At 41.8% G+C, this 14,894-nt stretch overlaps 2 protein-coding genes across 8 annotated transcripts in view; both read right to left on the reverse strand.

Moving 5' to 3' along the window:
- sned1 (sushi, nidogen and EGF-like domains 1) overlaps window positions 1-11,140 on the reverse strand; it is a 30,942-nt gene extending 19,802 nt beyond the window's left edge. For both annotated transcript variants that reach the window (XR_015127089.1, XM_086281924.1), the window contains exons 1-6: window positions 10,908-11,140; window positions 2,872-3,159; window positions 1,984-2,124; window positions 1,684-1,846; window positions 532-657; window positions 177-290 (exon numbers count right to left, since the gene is read on the reverse strand). Coding sequence is in view for 1 of the 2 variants with exons in the window: in XM_086281924.1 (XP_086138050.1) it covers window positions 177-290; window positions 532-657; window positions 1,684-1,846; window positions 1,984-2,124; window positions 2,872-3,159; window positions 10,908-11,126 (1,051 nt within the window). In the remaining variant the exon portion in view is untranslated. The remainder of the gene's footprint in view (window positions 1-176; window positions 291-531; window positions 658-1,683; window positions 1,847-1,983; window positions 2,125-2,871; window positions 3,160-10,907) is intronic.
- Window positions 11,141-11,252: 112 nt separating this feature from the next.
- Window positions 11,253-14,894, reverse strand: part of crocc2 (ciliary rootlet coiled-coil, rootletin family member 2) — a 44,245-nt gene continuing 40,603 nt past the window's right edge. For 3 of the 6 annotated variants that reach the window (XM_086281923.1, XM_086281919.1, XM_086281918.1), the window contains exons 34-36: window positions 14,168-14,299; window positions 12,762-12,941; window positions 12,090-12,677 (exon numbers count right to left, since the gene is read on the reverse strand). In XM_086281923.1, coding sequence (XP_086138049.1) covers window positions 12,594-12,677; window positions 12,762-12,941; window positions 14,168-14,299 — 396 coding nt within the window. In that variant the 3' untranslated portion in view covers window positions 12,090-12,593. Of the gene's footprint in view, window positions 11,391-12,089; window positions 12,678-12,761; window positions 12,942-14,167; window positions 14,300-14,894 lie in introns of those variants that run through there. The other 3 variants (XM_086281922.1, XM_086281921.1, XM_086281920.1) reach the window with 3 other exon arrangements.

Raw genomic sequence — 14,894 nt, forward strand, 5'->3', positions numbered from 1 at the left:
ATAGCATGACATATGAAATATGTATTACTTAAATTAACTGCATTTCTTCCAGATCAATAGGAGAAATTTTAAATAAAAAATATATTTCCATTTAAGTTAAAAGTACATTTTTAAAGTTGCAAATATGAATGATCAACTGGAAAAGATACCACTTTATGGTAATGTGTCAGTTTTACCTGTTTCACAAAGAATCCCAGTGTAACCAGGTGGACACTGACACATGAAACTATTAATCTGGTCTTTACAGGTCCCTCCGTTCTGGCAAGGCTGTGAGGCACACTCATTGACATCTACAGTGACAGGAACACAAAACACAGAGGAGATAGCATGACATTTTTAATTTGAGAGAATCCTCTTGTCAGGGTCAAGTAATGAGAAGAAACTGATACAGGTATTAAGGAATTATCCAGGTGTCCCTTCGGTGAGGCAGAGAAAATCTGCTGACATTAATTTTCCTCATCTCAGGTAGTCAGGAAGTCATTCACAATGTGCAGAGCGACAGAACAGGAAGCAGTGTGAACCATAACTCACCGATTTGGCATCTTCGACCGGTGAAGCCAGCCAAGCAGGAGCAAGTGAAGGAGGGGTTGCCTTTAATACAGTCATCGATGCACTGGCCTCCGTTCAGGCATGGGCGGAGGTGTGGGCACACTGACGCTGCAGAAGGAGGTCGATGGAACTGTTTAGTTAATCTTTTGTAAGTTTAGTGTTAAAATCTGGCTGTATTAGAAAACGACTTTAACCCAAGAGGAATCACGACGATGAGCCTTGTGTAAAAACTAGTGTAAAACTTTATTAATTATGCTAAACTTACCTTAGATTCAATTTAACAATGACAGGATTTGTTTTAGATCTGTTTTTTAGATCTGGGTAGGTGGCATTATGCTTTTCCTTGTTTTTTTTTAAATCATATATATGTACTGTTCCAGTCTTGTGTCATATTAAACATAAACCAAAGTTTGAAATAAAGAGGTCAGAGTATGTGCAGTAATCCCTGTGAGCACAGAGCTCAGGCTTCAGACTCTGAACACTCAGTTTTAAAACATTTTTTTTAACTCTTGGATCTGTATGATGTCATGTATTGTGAAAGAGTTCAGTTTCTGAGATGTAGCCAAAAAACAAAGAGCTAAAAAGGAAGCCAAACATTATGTAAAAACAGCTTTGTTTTAGGCAGTGGCTTAGCTGGGGGACACGGTAACAATAAAGATAAAGATAAAGAAGGATTATTGTTTTACCTATAAATCATGCAAAGCAACTCTAGTAAGGTTCTTCATAAAAATAAGGAGGTGGAAATGATCACTGTGTCTGTTTATTATACCTAAATCTCTGCTTTACTTGTGAGGTCTACCTGTTTAGATGGTGTCCGGCACCAGTGCTATTACTTATCCAGGCCTTGCTCTAAGTTTATGCTGTGTTAGGGAAAATAATCTAACATCTACATTTACCACATTCTAGTCTCTTTTATTTAAAAAGAAAAGAAGCTAAATGGTTTGTTCCAGACTAGGACACTGAACTAAAGGGCTGCACCAAAGTCCAATATAAGACAAATAAGGATTATTTTGAGCTATGAATCATGCAAATCTGAGTCCAAGAACATTAAAATGAAGCTAAAATGAGCACAGTAGCTTTCCTTAAGACAACAAAGTGGATTTGAAGAACTAATCCCCAAAGACCAGCACTTACCAGAGTTATTGCAGCTTCCCACTTCTACATTTGCGTCATCTATGCGGAAGACCCATCTGCCCGGGAAGCCCACATTGGTGGTTCCCTCAACATTTACGACATCAGCTGTGCGAGAGCCAGGGATGTTGAAATAGCGCTTGCCATCACCAGCGTTAAAACCTGCCTGGGAAGAGGCAGACATAATAAAGAAAAGAAAAAAGAAAAGAAAAGAAAAAAAGCTGAATTACAGTTTAGATTAATGCTGTCGGAGAGCGTATCACACCGGAGGTACAACGTCTGCAGATAAACATGTGACCTTACCTGTGCTGCAATCCCGCCTAGCCCAATGAGGTTTCCTCCGCTGCTGGCATGCATGCCTGTGGTCCAAGTGATGTTATTGTATTGGAATATAGTGAAGGAAAGCTCTCCGTCTGTAATGAGCACCACTTGGAAAGTATTCACCTGCAGAGAAGAGAAACAGGCTCAGATAAATGGCTTCCTGATTTCTAGGAAATTCTGTAAGAATCAGAATCCTCAAGGTGATGATTTACTCAGGCCATTCATATAAAACTACTCTGTAAGACTCAAGAAACCAAACTATATCCCTGGTTAAGAGTCACTTATCTAGACCCTAAAGACACTTTAAAGAGGGCTAATTCTGTTTTTCCTTATACTCTGCCATGTATCTCCTGTTCCATTGTTGGATGATCATATTAAACATGGTCAAGGTTTCAAAAATGAGGTCAGTGTATGCAAAAGCAATTGCTGTGAACTAAAAGCTCAGACTTCAGACTGCTCTAAACACTCAGCTCATAAAAGACTGTAGATAAAAGATGAAACAAAGAGCAGAAGTGCCTTCAATCTGCATTCTTGCTAATGGGCAGCAGGAGGTGGCTCGTCTCTATACAAGCTTTCAGCTAATTGTTTTTCTACTTTTGGATCTTTAAGATGCAACCACATTAGTCCCACAAACCTGCTGTTCAAACTTTCTGTTTTTGAGGGGCAACCAATCAAAACTTGCCCCTTAAACATTATTTCTAAACCTTTTTCTGGCACAAACCATTCCAGAAGACAAAATAAATTCATGCTGATTGTATTCATTTGAATGCAGATTTAAAATAAATAAATAAATAGAATTGGAAATGAGCATGATAGGCCCTCATTGTACTGCGTCTACATGGTTGCAGGATGTTAAATGAGAATTCATACTGGTGTTTGAGAGTTTCCTCCAAAGAAGGTGACTTGATGCCATGTAGAGATGTGGACCCACGTTGCATTGAAGTTGGGGAACTCTGAAAAGTACGTCCTGACATCACCCGAAGCCTTCCTGAGGATCACAGGATCCTGGCTCTCTCTGTAGAAGACTGTCCCGGCTCGACGGTTGTCCACATCAGCCCAGAACGGCGCCACGACCCTTCTGTCTCCAGCGATTGGAAAAGCTACAGGTGTGAACTGCGACACCTCTCTCAGGAAGGACACAAGGCCATTGTTGTTAACCTGAGACGGAGGAACAGCTGGAGTTAAATCAGTAATAAACTGATAGATTTACATATCAGATTTAACCACTGTGAATTCTTTGGAGGACTTGGTGGGGTTAGCGTGCTGAGGAAGAGCTGGAGGGAGCATTTCTGACCTCACAAAATAAACAGCAGCATGGGGTGGTGAAAGTTCCCATAACGGATGTTTGCACTTTCGTGTAGCGAACAGACACTACTTTTATTTCAAATAACGACGGCAGCTGAAAAAACCCAGTTTCTGCTGATCACACACCTGCAAAGTCATCACAGCAGGAAGAACTTCACGGTCTGTAAATCCATACATTTGCCCGCAGCAAAATAACCAGGTAAACGAATCTGTCCCCTGTGAGAAATGTGCATGGATGTTCTACTGCATGGCAGAATATAAGCTTCTTAAAATATGTAAAGTAATGAATTAATCACTTGATTAACTGATTGGGAAGTCATCAGATATTACATCAAGAGTCACACTAATAATCAGGAAAAATATATATTTATTGGTTTATTTCTGGATTTTCTTTCTTTTATATCGTTACAATCGAAACAGCTGGACTTCTAGAGGCCAAAAACAGGATCATTTATTTATTAAAAACTAAGTTTCCCTAGAGTTGCCCAGGAGAACCTACAGAGAGGACATTACATACCTAACCTGACACGTGTCAAAAAGAGCAGAGACAGTGACGCTCTTCACAGACCGCTTTGAAAGGAGAAAGCCTCATGACACAGTCAGAGCAGAGAGCAGAGGGCACAGTTGACTCTTCTGTGGTATACACGTTTAGTTGGTCTCCAGCTGCATTGGAAATAACATTAATATCAGAACTTTGTTCTGCTAAATTATCCATAATGTTGTTATATATATGTATGTATGTATGTTTGCTTGGTGCTCAGCTCAAAGTTCAAACTTTAACCCTGGAACCAAGAATGAGACAGGCCACTGAAACTAGTTCTCAGAAATTCAGGTGGACACGTTTTTATAAAATTTGTTGTTACAAATTATTATAAAGTTTGGATGAGAAATTTGCACAAAAGCTGCAATCTGCCCATTCTTCGTGGTCACCTTTTTGAATACACACAATCACATACACATTCAGCTTTCCTCTGAGCTGTCCTCTTTTCAATTAAGCAACATGACTGTCATTAGGTCTTTCAATTGTAGCCACAAAAACACCTGGGATAATAGCTAGGATACTCTCCTCCTGAAGGGACACTGCAATAAGAAAGTGAGAAAATTAAGCATAATTTAGGAAGGAGTCTACCTGTGCAGACTTTGTGCATAAAAAAGAGTGGATCTGAAACCCAACTATTCATTAAATGACATAATACAAATGGGTCACAGTGTTCACCAGCTGGGGTTCAGAAAAGATAATTGCACCCACACAAAATGAAACTGGTGCTTTCCAGCAGTAACCTCTGTGGGGATCAGCCCACATAAGAGCACATAATTTTACAATTTATTAATTGTTGTTCTTTTTTTAAAAAAAAAAAAAAAATTAAAATAAGCCACTGTTCCCAGTATAATTCATGTTCTCCTGATTCCTGAAAAATGAAATTTTTCTTGGACATTAGGAAAGGTTAGGAGTTGTGTTGAACTAGTGAACCCAATCCCTGAATATTCAGTCTTCCAATCCTTGTCTATATGTAGGATCATGGTTCTCAAACTAGTGGTCCACAAAGTAATTATCTATAAGTCCATCATTTTGCTGTTCCAAACTGGGAGCACTGTAGCTCTTAAAGCATCATATTGTATCTGGATTTGTGCTTGCTAGCTAGCTGGTGAGCATGGACAAACATTTGAGTCAGTCTTCATGATCAAGTGATGCCAAACCCAAACCAGCTAAGTGGAATTATGAGAGCATCCTTGTAAATGTTCCCTGGCTTCGAAAGTATAAGAACCACTGATGTAAGGCTATTTGGCCAGTGGTAGGGGTGAAGGGACGGTCTGGGCAGAGTGCAGGAAAAACTTTTTCAAATCCCGATGTTGACAGGTACGATTAAACCTGAGTGGAGAGGAAAGTTCTGCGGGATAAAGGGCTGAATCCGTGTGAAAGGCTTTCATTCATGCATTATTTCTGTGCACCCACAGCATGAGATTCTTCCCTTCATAGCACCAACCCTGTTTCCGCTAAACTCTGGCGTGAACTTTACCTCTCTTTTAACATTCAGGCCGAGCTGCATATGACAGTGACAAAGCAACGTCAGATGGCTCAGCTCTGCTCCACGCATGTATGAAAACCATAATTTGAAGGACTTTGCTGTAAAAACAGCAGAGGAAGTTTTGTTTGGCACAGCACGGGGGCTCAGTTAATTGCCCGACCACAGCCTTCCCCTCTGCACCAGGGTGATGTGGTGAGAATGTGGCCAATGTGTGGGGGGGAAACATTGGAGCGAGTGCAGGGGCAGGGCCCGGAGGTCAGCCAGAGCGCCATCCGATACTGGGAGAAAAACAAGAGAGAGGGCACAGCGCTAAAGGAATGGAAGGACGCACATGAATTACAAACCTTGCACACCCACATGCCCACTAATGAGAGACCTGTGGTGGCAGCGGTCTGGAAGTGAATCATCTTACAGCAGAATTAGTGTAGGAAGTCATGAACACTAAATAGAGTGTATATTCTAATACTGGAATATGTTTAATCACCTAATCGAATCTCTTGTAGCATCTGGAACGGCTTAAAGAAGTGTATTTATACTTCTTTGGGTTTTTTTTAATGCTACTTTAATATGAAAATGACCTCAGAGGAATAAAAATGAACTTGGGACCCTATTGCTTTGCATCATATCGCATTATTTTCCTGTGCTTGCGTTTTCTAACTAGATTGTACCAAACCGGAGAAGGATGTTCCTACATCACACTCGTGGGAGAGTGAATGGGTTCAAAGCCAGTGCCATGTGTTGCGCTGTAACGTGACCAAGGTCAGAGTCAGACCGAAGAGTGGTGCGATCATTCAACCTTGTAAGAAGCATCTCTCGCCCCATATTTCTTACTCTCACTCTGAACGGTGCCACTTCTTTCTGCTTCTTCCTAACGCTCTTGTTATTTTTTGGGAATTCTTTGCCGGATACATCCAGGATTTTGCTTGGGTGGTTTTCTTTAGAGCTGAGCAATTTATGTAGTAAAATAAACTTTCATCTGGCTTAAGTCAAGCCAAAGCAAACCCCTAAATGAAAAAGGTGCCCATGGATCGGCTCAGGAAAACATTAGTTTTCCTTGTCAGAAACGGAGGTTTCACAGCTACAACCCTGTCCAATTATTTGACGAGACCAGAGGAAGTGACTGCAGTCTACAGTCTGTGCACTTGGCCTGTAACTCCTTAGCCCCGGCTCACCTTATGCTACAAAGAGTTTAGAGCGAGGCAATAAATCCTGTCGACAACTGCAGGGAAGCACTGAAATGCTTTCACAGAACGGGTGAAGTGGAGGGTTGGTGTAATATATACGTAAAGGCACTCAAATAAAGTCTTAATTTGTCAGTCATACAGTTAAAAGTGCAAGAGCTTAAAATGACTTCTATCAAGGACCTCATTTGTCATCTACAGGTTACAATCAAGCAGCAATCTCTTGGGTTGAAAAACGAAGCCATAAATTGCAACTCCATGAGTGCCCACTTGAGGCTGACTCCAAAAGTGACCCAGTCCCCATAGACTTCCATGTTAAAATGTCTAATTTTGTGGCAATTTTGTTCCCATCCTGGGAAACATAAAGGTTTCATTGTTCTCCCTCTTCTACATTGGGCTTTTTTAAAATACTAGATACTGGAGTTAGTCACTTCTGTTGGCAACATAACCAAAAATGATGGCAACCAAAACACCAGGATTAAAGTTTCAAAATGCAGAGTCCAAAATCAGCTGCTGACTTCACACTTTGTGAAATATCCCACCTTCAGTCTTTTTTTCTTTACATTCTGCCACATACAAAACCAAACAGAATACCAGCACTGCTAAATATTCTTCTAACAAAAATCAATTACTGAGGAAGACCATACACAGTATAAGAGATGGATGTAGCTTTACAACTGCATTCTTTTTAATGGCCTCCAGGGGCTGATACCTGTGGCTGGAAAAAGATTCCAGTCCTCTAGAAGTCTATGGGATAATGTCCCTCAGCCCTGACCTCAATAAACACTTTCCTTTGAGTTTATGGCCTCATTCACTTATTTCGGGTCCATCCAACCACCCATTTTCTCCCACTTATCCAATTCAGGGTCGCTGAGGGCCTTTACCAGATGTTAATGGTCAAAAGTCACAAGTCTACTGTGGGGATTCATATTGAGTCGTGCTAAATGGAACATAAAGTCTGTTTTGTAAATTTTGGCCATTCTGTGTCAGAAAGGACGATAATCCAGAAACAGATTAAAACATTGTTAGCCAATGAGTGCGCGGGTCAGAGCCCTGTGTCGCTCGTCACATTCATCTTGCCTGTGGGCAAAGTAAATGTGTTTCGCAATGAGTCGTCATCAGTGCAAACTATCAATAACCTCTCACTGTTAGAAGATTTTTAGGTTTGACACTTTTATTCATGATGTGGTTTGTGCTTATAATGCTTTTGTAGACAGTTAAAAAAATGAATGTGATCAATATATACATGTATACGATTCTTTAGTGTACTGTAACATTTTAACGCATTACTTTTTGTATTTTGATGACTTTTTCATGATGATTAAATAAATCTATATTTTTATGATTGCTTCCTGTCATGACGTTTTTCGTGAGGGCCACCATAAGATTGATTGTGCTCTATGTTTCTTGGTGTTTGGACCTCACCCGTTTTTTTGTGCGTGTAGTAGATTTTTTTTTTTTACATTGCTTTAATGCAACGTGTTTGTCTCCACACAAAAAAATATTAAGAGTCAGTATTTTTTGGGGGCACTTGACACGTGTACGAGTTGGAGTCGAATCTGTTGCTTTGTATGTACTGCCAAAGAAAAAGCCTACATTTCGTTCTTACATACAGAACTGTATTGTTTTATCCTGAGTGCTGGGAACACCCAGGCCAGGCATTCATCGGGCAATCACCACCACACACTTGACCTTTGTGTAGTGCATGTGCAAGAGCACGCAGGCATTGCTCAGTCATCACGAATAAAAGTCCCGAATCTCAGAAAGAATCACTGTGGCCATAACTAAGCAAATACGAGATGCTTGACTTCTTCCATCAACAAAACTAACAAAAGTTTTTCCTCATGAGCTGAGATTGATTAACATTGTTGGGACATTCCTACACACACCGGTGAACAGTGGGGCATTTCATTTATTTTTGGGTCATGCATTACCTGTGAACAAATAAATACTCCAGCTTTGCTGTAGCTGAAGTACTCCCATTGTGAGTAAGTGTTAGTTTTAGAGACATTTCCCTTAAACTGCTTCAAAGTGGCATCAGCCTCCTCCGCTAACTCTCTGCAACAAAGAGAAGAAGTGTATTCCCAAAAGCCCGATTCTTTAAAAGAGCATCATTCACTTGAACACTTTAAGATGTTTTTAAGTATGTGCAGAAAAATCGTTTCCATTGGAGGATGAACTGCTTCTAATATAACACACATCTCTCATCCTACACATGCATGTAAAATGCACCCATGCAGAGTACAAAGAATAAAACTCTACGCACACATCTTTGGGCCATACACGGTGGTGAGTGAAACGAGTGAATGAAACTGTACAAAGTGTTGGTGCTCTTCAGAAGACCAGATCAGCACTAGCAGATGTGTAATCTGTAAAAATACAGATATGCTGTAGAACGTTCTCGGTGGAAACATTTAAATGTACTGAAATGTTGTTTACGTGCATTTATTTCCAGTGACAGTCTATTTAATCCACTGAAAGACTTGGGACTTTTTCCACTATCCATGAGAGTTTCTCTCTGCACTAACTCCCTTTGATCGTGCCCGTCTATTCTCACATCTGCTTTTAAACTTGTGTTCTTTCCTCTCTGACCTTGGATGTGCTCCTTCGCTGTGTTTACGCCGGTCATCCGTAAGAGTAGTTAATCCATGAAACGCATTGTTTAGAAGCCCTCTAAGATTCTTTGCAGATACATCTGCATTATGTTAAAGTGATTGGTCATTTCTCAGATAAAGCAGCTGGACAGTTCCAGGGGGAAGACCCCTGCCATGTTATCTGAGGCGTGGGAGGAAGGGAGGAGGGGAGGGAGGACCCGGAGGAGGAGAGAAACATGAGAAAACTCCCTGACACAGACCGTAACAGAGGGACAGCCTGGTTACGAGGCAGAAATGGGACTGGAGTGGGACCAAGTCGGTATCTTAGGTGACATTAAAAGTATCTGTAAACAAGCGCTGCATGGCTGTGATGATCCTTAAATCTACGGAAACTCCTGCAAACAAGACGTCCTGGTTCAGAAATACGCTCCGAGGCATGTTTACTGCTCAGCAGAATCAGTTATGATAATGAAGCGTGACAGCGCCCACAAACCATCTAAAACCAGTCTGATTCTGCAGCTTCCATGTAGCCCAGAGGCTTGGAACAAAGTCCTGGGAGAAATTATTCATACAAATTTACCCCTTTAGTACTCACTGAAATATTACCTGTTCAAAGCAGCTCTCTGGTGGCAGATATTGCCCTGTGGGCTGCCTGCTTTACAGCGCATGTTAAATGGATTCAGGTGAGGTTTTAAAACAAGCGTGACTATAATTTCAAGTGGTTTCTATAATTTGCTTTTGCTTTCTCTGACCTCAGAATGAGACGCAAAGCAAGAGCCACGGGGTATCACATCACTACCAACACAGCACATTTTTCAGATTTAGATTGTTATCTCTCTATCAGATGATAATTCAGTCTAAGATCAACAAGCCAAGCAAACAGCAACATGTCTTATCTTGTCTAATTTCACTGCAGAGTATCAGTATTGTTAAAGGAGAAGTGCCAGCAGTTGTGCTCGTAAACATCGCGTCTCTGTCTTTACGCTGCGTTTAGATGCAGGAGAGTTTTACATTTTTCCACATGAGGGAGCTGACCTCACCGCTCGTGGCGTAAACGCTCAGATTAGAAAAACAACCTCTGACCTTGCCCATTGTTGCCATGGTTCCTCAGCCTCCCTCGCCCAGTGTTTGAAGAGGGAGGAAGGGGAGATATGAAGCGCAAACGCAGATGCCTCACCACAACAGGTGGTGTTGATTTAAGGGAGTTCTGCCTTTCCATGCGCTGGAACCGAACCCAATACATGACAAAGGCAGATCAAAGGCTGTTTCACTGTGCTGTGCGAAAATCCTTGTCAAACCGTTGGGCTTCCTCCCATGAGTGCTGTTTCTCTCTCTCTCTCTGCTGTGCATATTTTCCCTCCGCTCTCTCGCTCCTTCTGAAAAGAGAACCACTCACAGATGCTGCGGCGACAGTAAGAACACAAACTGTCACTTCCTTTAACAGCTCTTTTCAGATTTATTATAACAGGAGTTACCACTGTGCTGCTAATAGTTTGTCTCTTGCTCTGCCTCTGTGCACTCGAGGGACCTCAGAGTGCAGAAAGGGGCAGATGTAAAGAGAAAGTCACAGAGGAGTATGATTACACCCGTGAGGGGAAAACGCGATATTCTACATGAACGTATACAAATTCTCTGAGGGTACCGCAATGTAGTATTTGGCTGTGTGCCACATCTCAGCTCCCTGAGGCTCTTATACAATCCACAACATTTCAGATCCAATTTCCAGCTACCAAGTGCATGCACACTCATAACCAGTGATTTCAAAACACATCAGCAGAAACACACTCCTCTGTACTCACATAGAGTCCTGTGTGCCTGTCTCCAAAGAAGGGGAATGCAACAGAGATCTCCAGGAGCCCGGAGCCGCCGTCATCCTGAGCAATGGTCTGGGAGTCCCCCTTGTCCCGGCCAAAGGGGTAGAAGTCCTCCAGGGGCACAGCAGGTTCCACGCCGGGCAGCAGGGTCAGGAAGAAGAGGGTGCAGAAGCAGGGCAGCAGGGCTTCCAGCACCAGCACCATGGCCTCAGCCACCCAGGGATGGAGCTGACAGCAGGCACAGCGGAGGAGAGGGAGGAGCGCGTACACCTGAGGCAACAAGAGCAGAGCAGAGCAGAACAAGACAAGACCGCACGTTCTCCCTCTGAATCCTCCTCTGACTGCTCTCTGGTTCTCCTCACTTGTCCTTCAGTGGTGAACTGGGCTTCTTGTGTGAGACAGGGGAATACTGCAGATTCCTTGCATTCTGCTTTCTGCTGGGCACTGCATGAGCTACACTCTGTCTCACTGAAATGAAACGAAGGAAAGGAATGAAAGAGGGGGAGCAACCTGATTCAGCTGAGATTTTTTTTTTTAAAAACAATCCAGTGATTTGGTCCCTGATAGTCAGCTTAGAAATATCCTCAATAAAAGCTCTATTCTGCTTGCCAAAGGAGTTCTTTCAGCTTTGGCCCCACCTCCCCCACAGGGATTCACTACCTTGCATAATTAGCTCCTTCTAGCCAATAGCTAGAACGAGGCCGGTAACTGGATAAGCACTGGGCGGATCTATGGTAATCAAAGGGCTGCTTTAAAGAAACTGACAGGATTTTCCCCTTTCAGTGAAACTCCTGCTATGTGACACAGTGAGAAGACATGTGTGTGAACTGTTGGGGAAATAAGTGTGAATTTAAATGGAAGAAAATGGAAACGGGTTACTGGTGTTTAAGATACTCAAAGTCAGAATGAAAACATGCTACTGCGATAGTTCAGGGTTGTGGATGATTACAGGATAAGTGGCAGTGAACTTTTAAAGGATCATGAGGAGTGTGCACCTATCTTTGACAGAAATCTATGGCAACAGCGACAGAAGGTCATTCTCTCACACAGGAAAACAAGAAACACTAAATTCACAAATGCTGTAAGAGTGCAAAACTCACACGTCGTGAAAGAGCCAACACTATTGTGAAACTTTGAAACTGCGCTTTAGTTTATTGAAAATAATCAAAACTTCTGCACCATTAGTACTGATTAAGTCAAACACCACACATGATAACATTCATTTATTTAGTCTTTTTGACATCCTAAGAAAAAATCTTTTAAAATCTGCAAATGACTATTCTAAATATTTGGATCTGCACTCATATATATTCTTACTGGGATTCACATGATCAATATGACAAATGAGTTTGCAAAAATAAAAAAAAAATCTAGGAAAAAGAAGAAAGTATGAACCAAGAAAACTGACACAGCATGAGCAGACTTAGAAACGCCAACTGCGGTGAGTCAGAGGAAATCCTTAAAACAATTTGGCACATCCAGTTCACTTATAAACAAAACGCTCTTTGTTTGTTGTTGTTGAGTTTTCCTTTGGATTAATGTAATCCTGTGTGCACATGTGCGAGGTGGGAGCGAATGCAGGAGTGGGTTTCTCTGTATGGAGATGTAGGTTGAAACGTAACGCTGTTGGGAAGCAGCCAACAGAGGCGGAGGAGCACGCTCTCACTCTCACTACACGCCGGGCTGAAGCATCTGATTGAAATAGGCCTGTCGTCTTCTCGTCTCCTGATCGAGCTGCTCTTTGAGCGCCAGCAACTGCAAAAAACCCCAGATAAAAAAAAACAAAAAAACCAATATCTGTAATCACACAGAAAACATTCACAGGTAGATTTAAAATACCTGTTCTTCGAGGCCTCTGACCCTCTGTCGATGTGCCTTCTCCCTGCTCTCCAAAGCCTGCTCTGCCTGAAGCTGATTGTCTCTCAGACGCTCCGTCTCCATATCCAACTCCTGGTGGTGGCGTGCTGTCACCTCCAGGAGGCGGTGTGCGTGAGCATGCTCTGACTGGGAGATGTGGGCCTGAGGACAATTCAGAAAAGATTATGAGACTGAAAACACAGAGAGAAAAGGTCAAATTCGGGTTTTTGTGTACTTTTAGTGTCTCCTGGTGGGGTTCTCTGATCACAAATTTTTACAAACACATTATTTGGAAGGCAGCTGTCTTTAACTTCTGCATTTTCTGATTTACACATTTCTTTTGTTGTGTCTTTATAGGCTGCTGTCAGATCCACTGACATTTTGGCTTCTTTATGGAAGACACCGTCTCTCTCTCTCTCTCTCTCTCTCTGCCACACCTGAATGCCACAGCTGTACAACATCTGGATCCTGTTCCAGAAACCACAAACTTAGAGTTTAACTCCTGAACTTTGAGATGGGAAAGTCTTCTTCTTTGGGTCCAGAAAGGCTTAACTGAGTTAGCCCAGTCAATTCTATATGTATGTACATGTACATGAGTATGTACATCGTAGGTCATAACAAGACTGACCCACCAGTGGAAAATGGATGGTATTTATCTCAGAAACATCATCTTAGAGTCGTTTTAATTAGGTTAGTCAGGTGAGTCATTATTTAAGCACTTAAAATTACTTTTTGTTTAATGATAAAAAACATGCGACGACGCTGTAATTTTCCTTTTCAATCTACTAAATGTCTTTATGATATTTGCTGTGAAACTGTTTGCTGGTACTGCTTGTCCTTCAATCCTTTTACAATAAAAATGTTCTGATGAGTTTATGGACTCTACTTTCAGGTCATACTAAGTAAAACATGAAGTCCATTTTGTAAATTATAGTTGTTATTAGAGCCAGAAAGAAAGATTATCCCGGGTGTGTGTGGTGTGTGGTTTCAAAGTCAGATCCAACCCTTGCTCATCGCATTGAGTTGACTACACTAACCAATCAATCTTTCATACTGTCTCTAGCAGCGATGGAGTGCACAGAAATGACTCAGTGTCAATTAAATTCAGTATCTTGAAGCGATGACAGCTGAAATGATTTTTTCCGTTTATTTGGAGTTTTTAACATCATCATTATGAACACTAGAAAACTTTAGATTGTCTGTGATAGATGAAGGAAACAGGATGCTATGAGAAACAACATAGCCATTAAAAATGATGAAAATATAACCATAATTTCAGTTGCTGGAACAGCTGGATTGTTTGAGGATTACGTATAGATCCTATAAAACAGTTTGTGCTGCCAGTGCAGCCCCTGCTCGTCCTCTGCTGTAATCCTGGAGCTTCTCACCTGCAGAGTCTGCATCTCGTTCTGCTTTCCAGCCAGCTGCTGCTCCAGGCTCCGCACCCTCTGCTCCAGCTCCTCTCGTGCTCTGGCGACAGATGCTGCCTCCTCCTCCTTCCTCAACCTCTCCATCTCCACCTGACAACAGCACGAGGGTGACATAACGTGAACGACTTTACCATGATTGTTCTGCACCCGTGTGCCTTCCTGTAATCGGTGTAGCAGAAGCCGAGCACAGAGCCTCTCGGTTCCCACAGTCCACCTCGGTATTTCCCTCAGTTTGGGATGACTTTCTACAGCAAACAGAAAGCTCAGGAAATAATAACACTAAACTACAGAATAATAAAGACAGTGTTCAGTATTTTTATGTGTCTTATATGTCTTCACTTGGTCCAGGAGCCTTCTGACCAACACTAAACGTGGATTACTTCAGACCTGGCTGCTGTCACACAAAGGCTTCCAGCAGTTGTAGAATTTGCAGTCTTTAATTACATTTAAAGCCAATTGTGGTTTGGCTTCCTCGTATATTACAGATATTTTACCTCATATTCAGCAAAAATATCTTTTAGGTCCACTGACCAAAAGCAGAGTAATACTTTAGGGCCTGGGTTTAAAAAAAGAATTAAGATCGTGGCTTTAATGCCTTGTTTCAGCTTTTTGCTTTTTAGTAACTGGGATTCATTCTCAGTATTTGTCACAACTGTTCTTATTTTTTTTACTTTTATGTTGATTT

The sequence above is a fragment of the Aulonocara sp. 'chitande type north' Nkhata Bay genome, linkage group LG23 (genome assembly GCF_057382095.1).
Source record: "Aulonocara sp. 'chitande type north' Nkhata Bay isolate Kocher_YH1m ecotype deep benthic linkage group LG23, A_spYH_male_GT1.1, whole genome shotgun sequence".
NCBI classification, from domain to species: domain Eukaryota; kingdom Metazoa; phylum Chordata; class Actinopteri; order Cichliformes; family Cichlidae; genus Aulonocara; species Aulonocara sp. 'chitande type north' Nkhata Bay.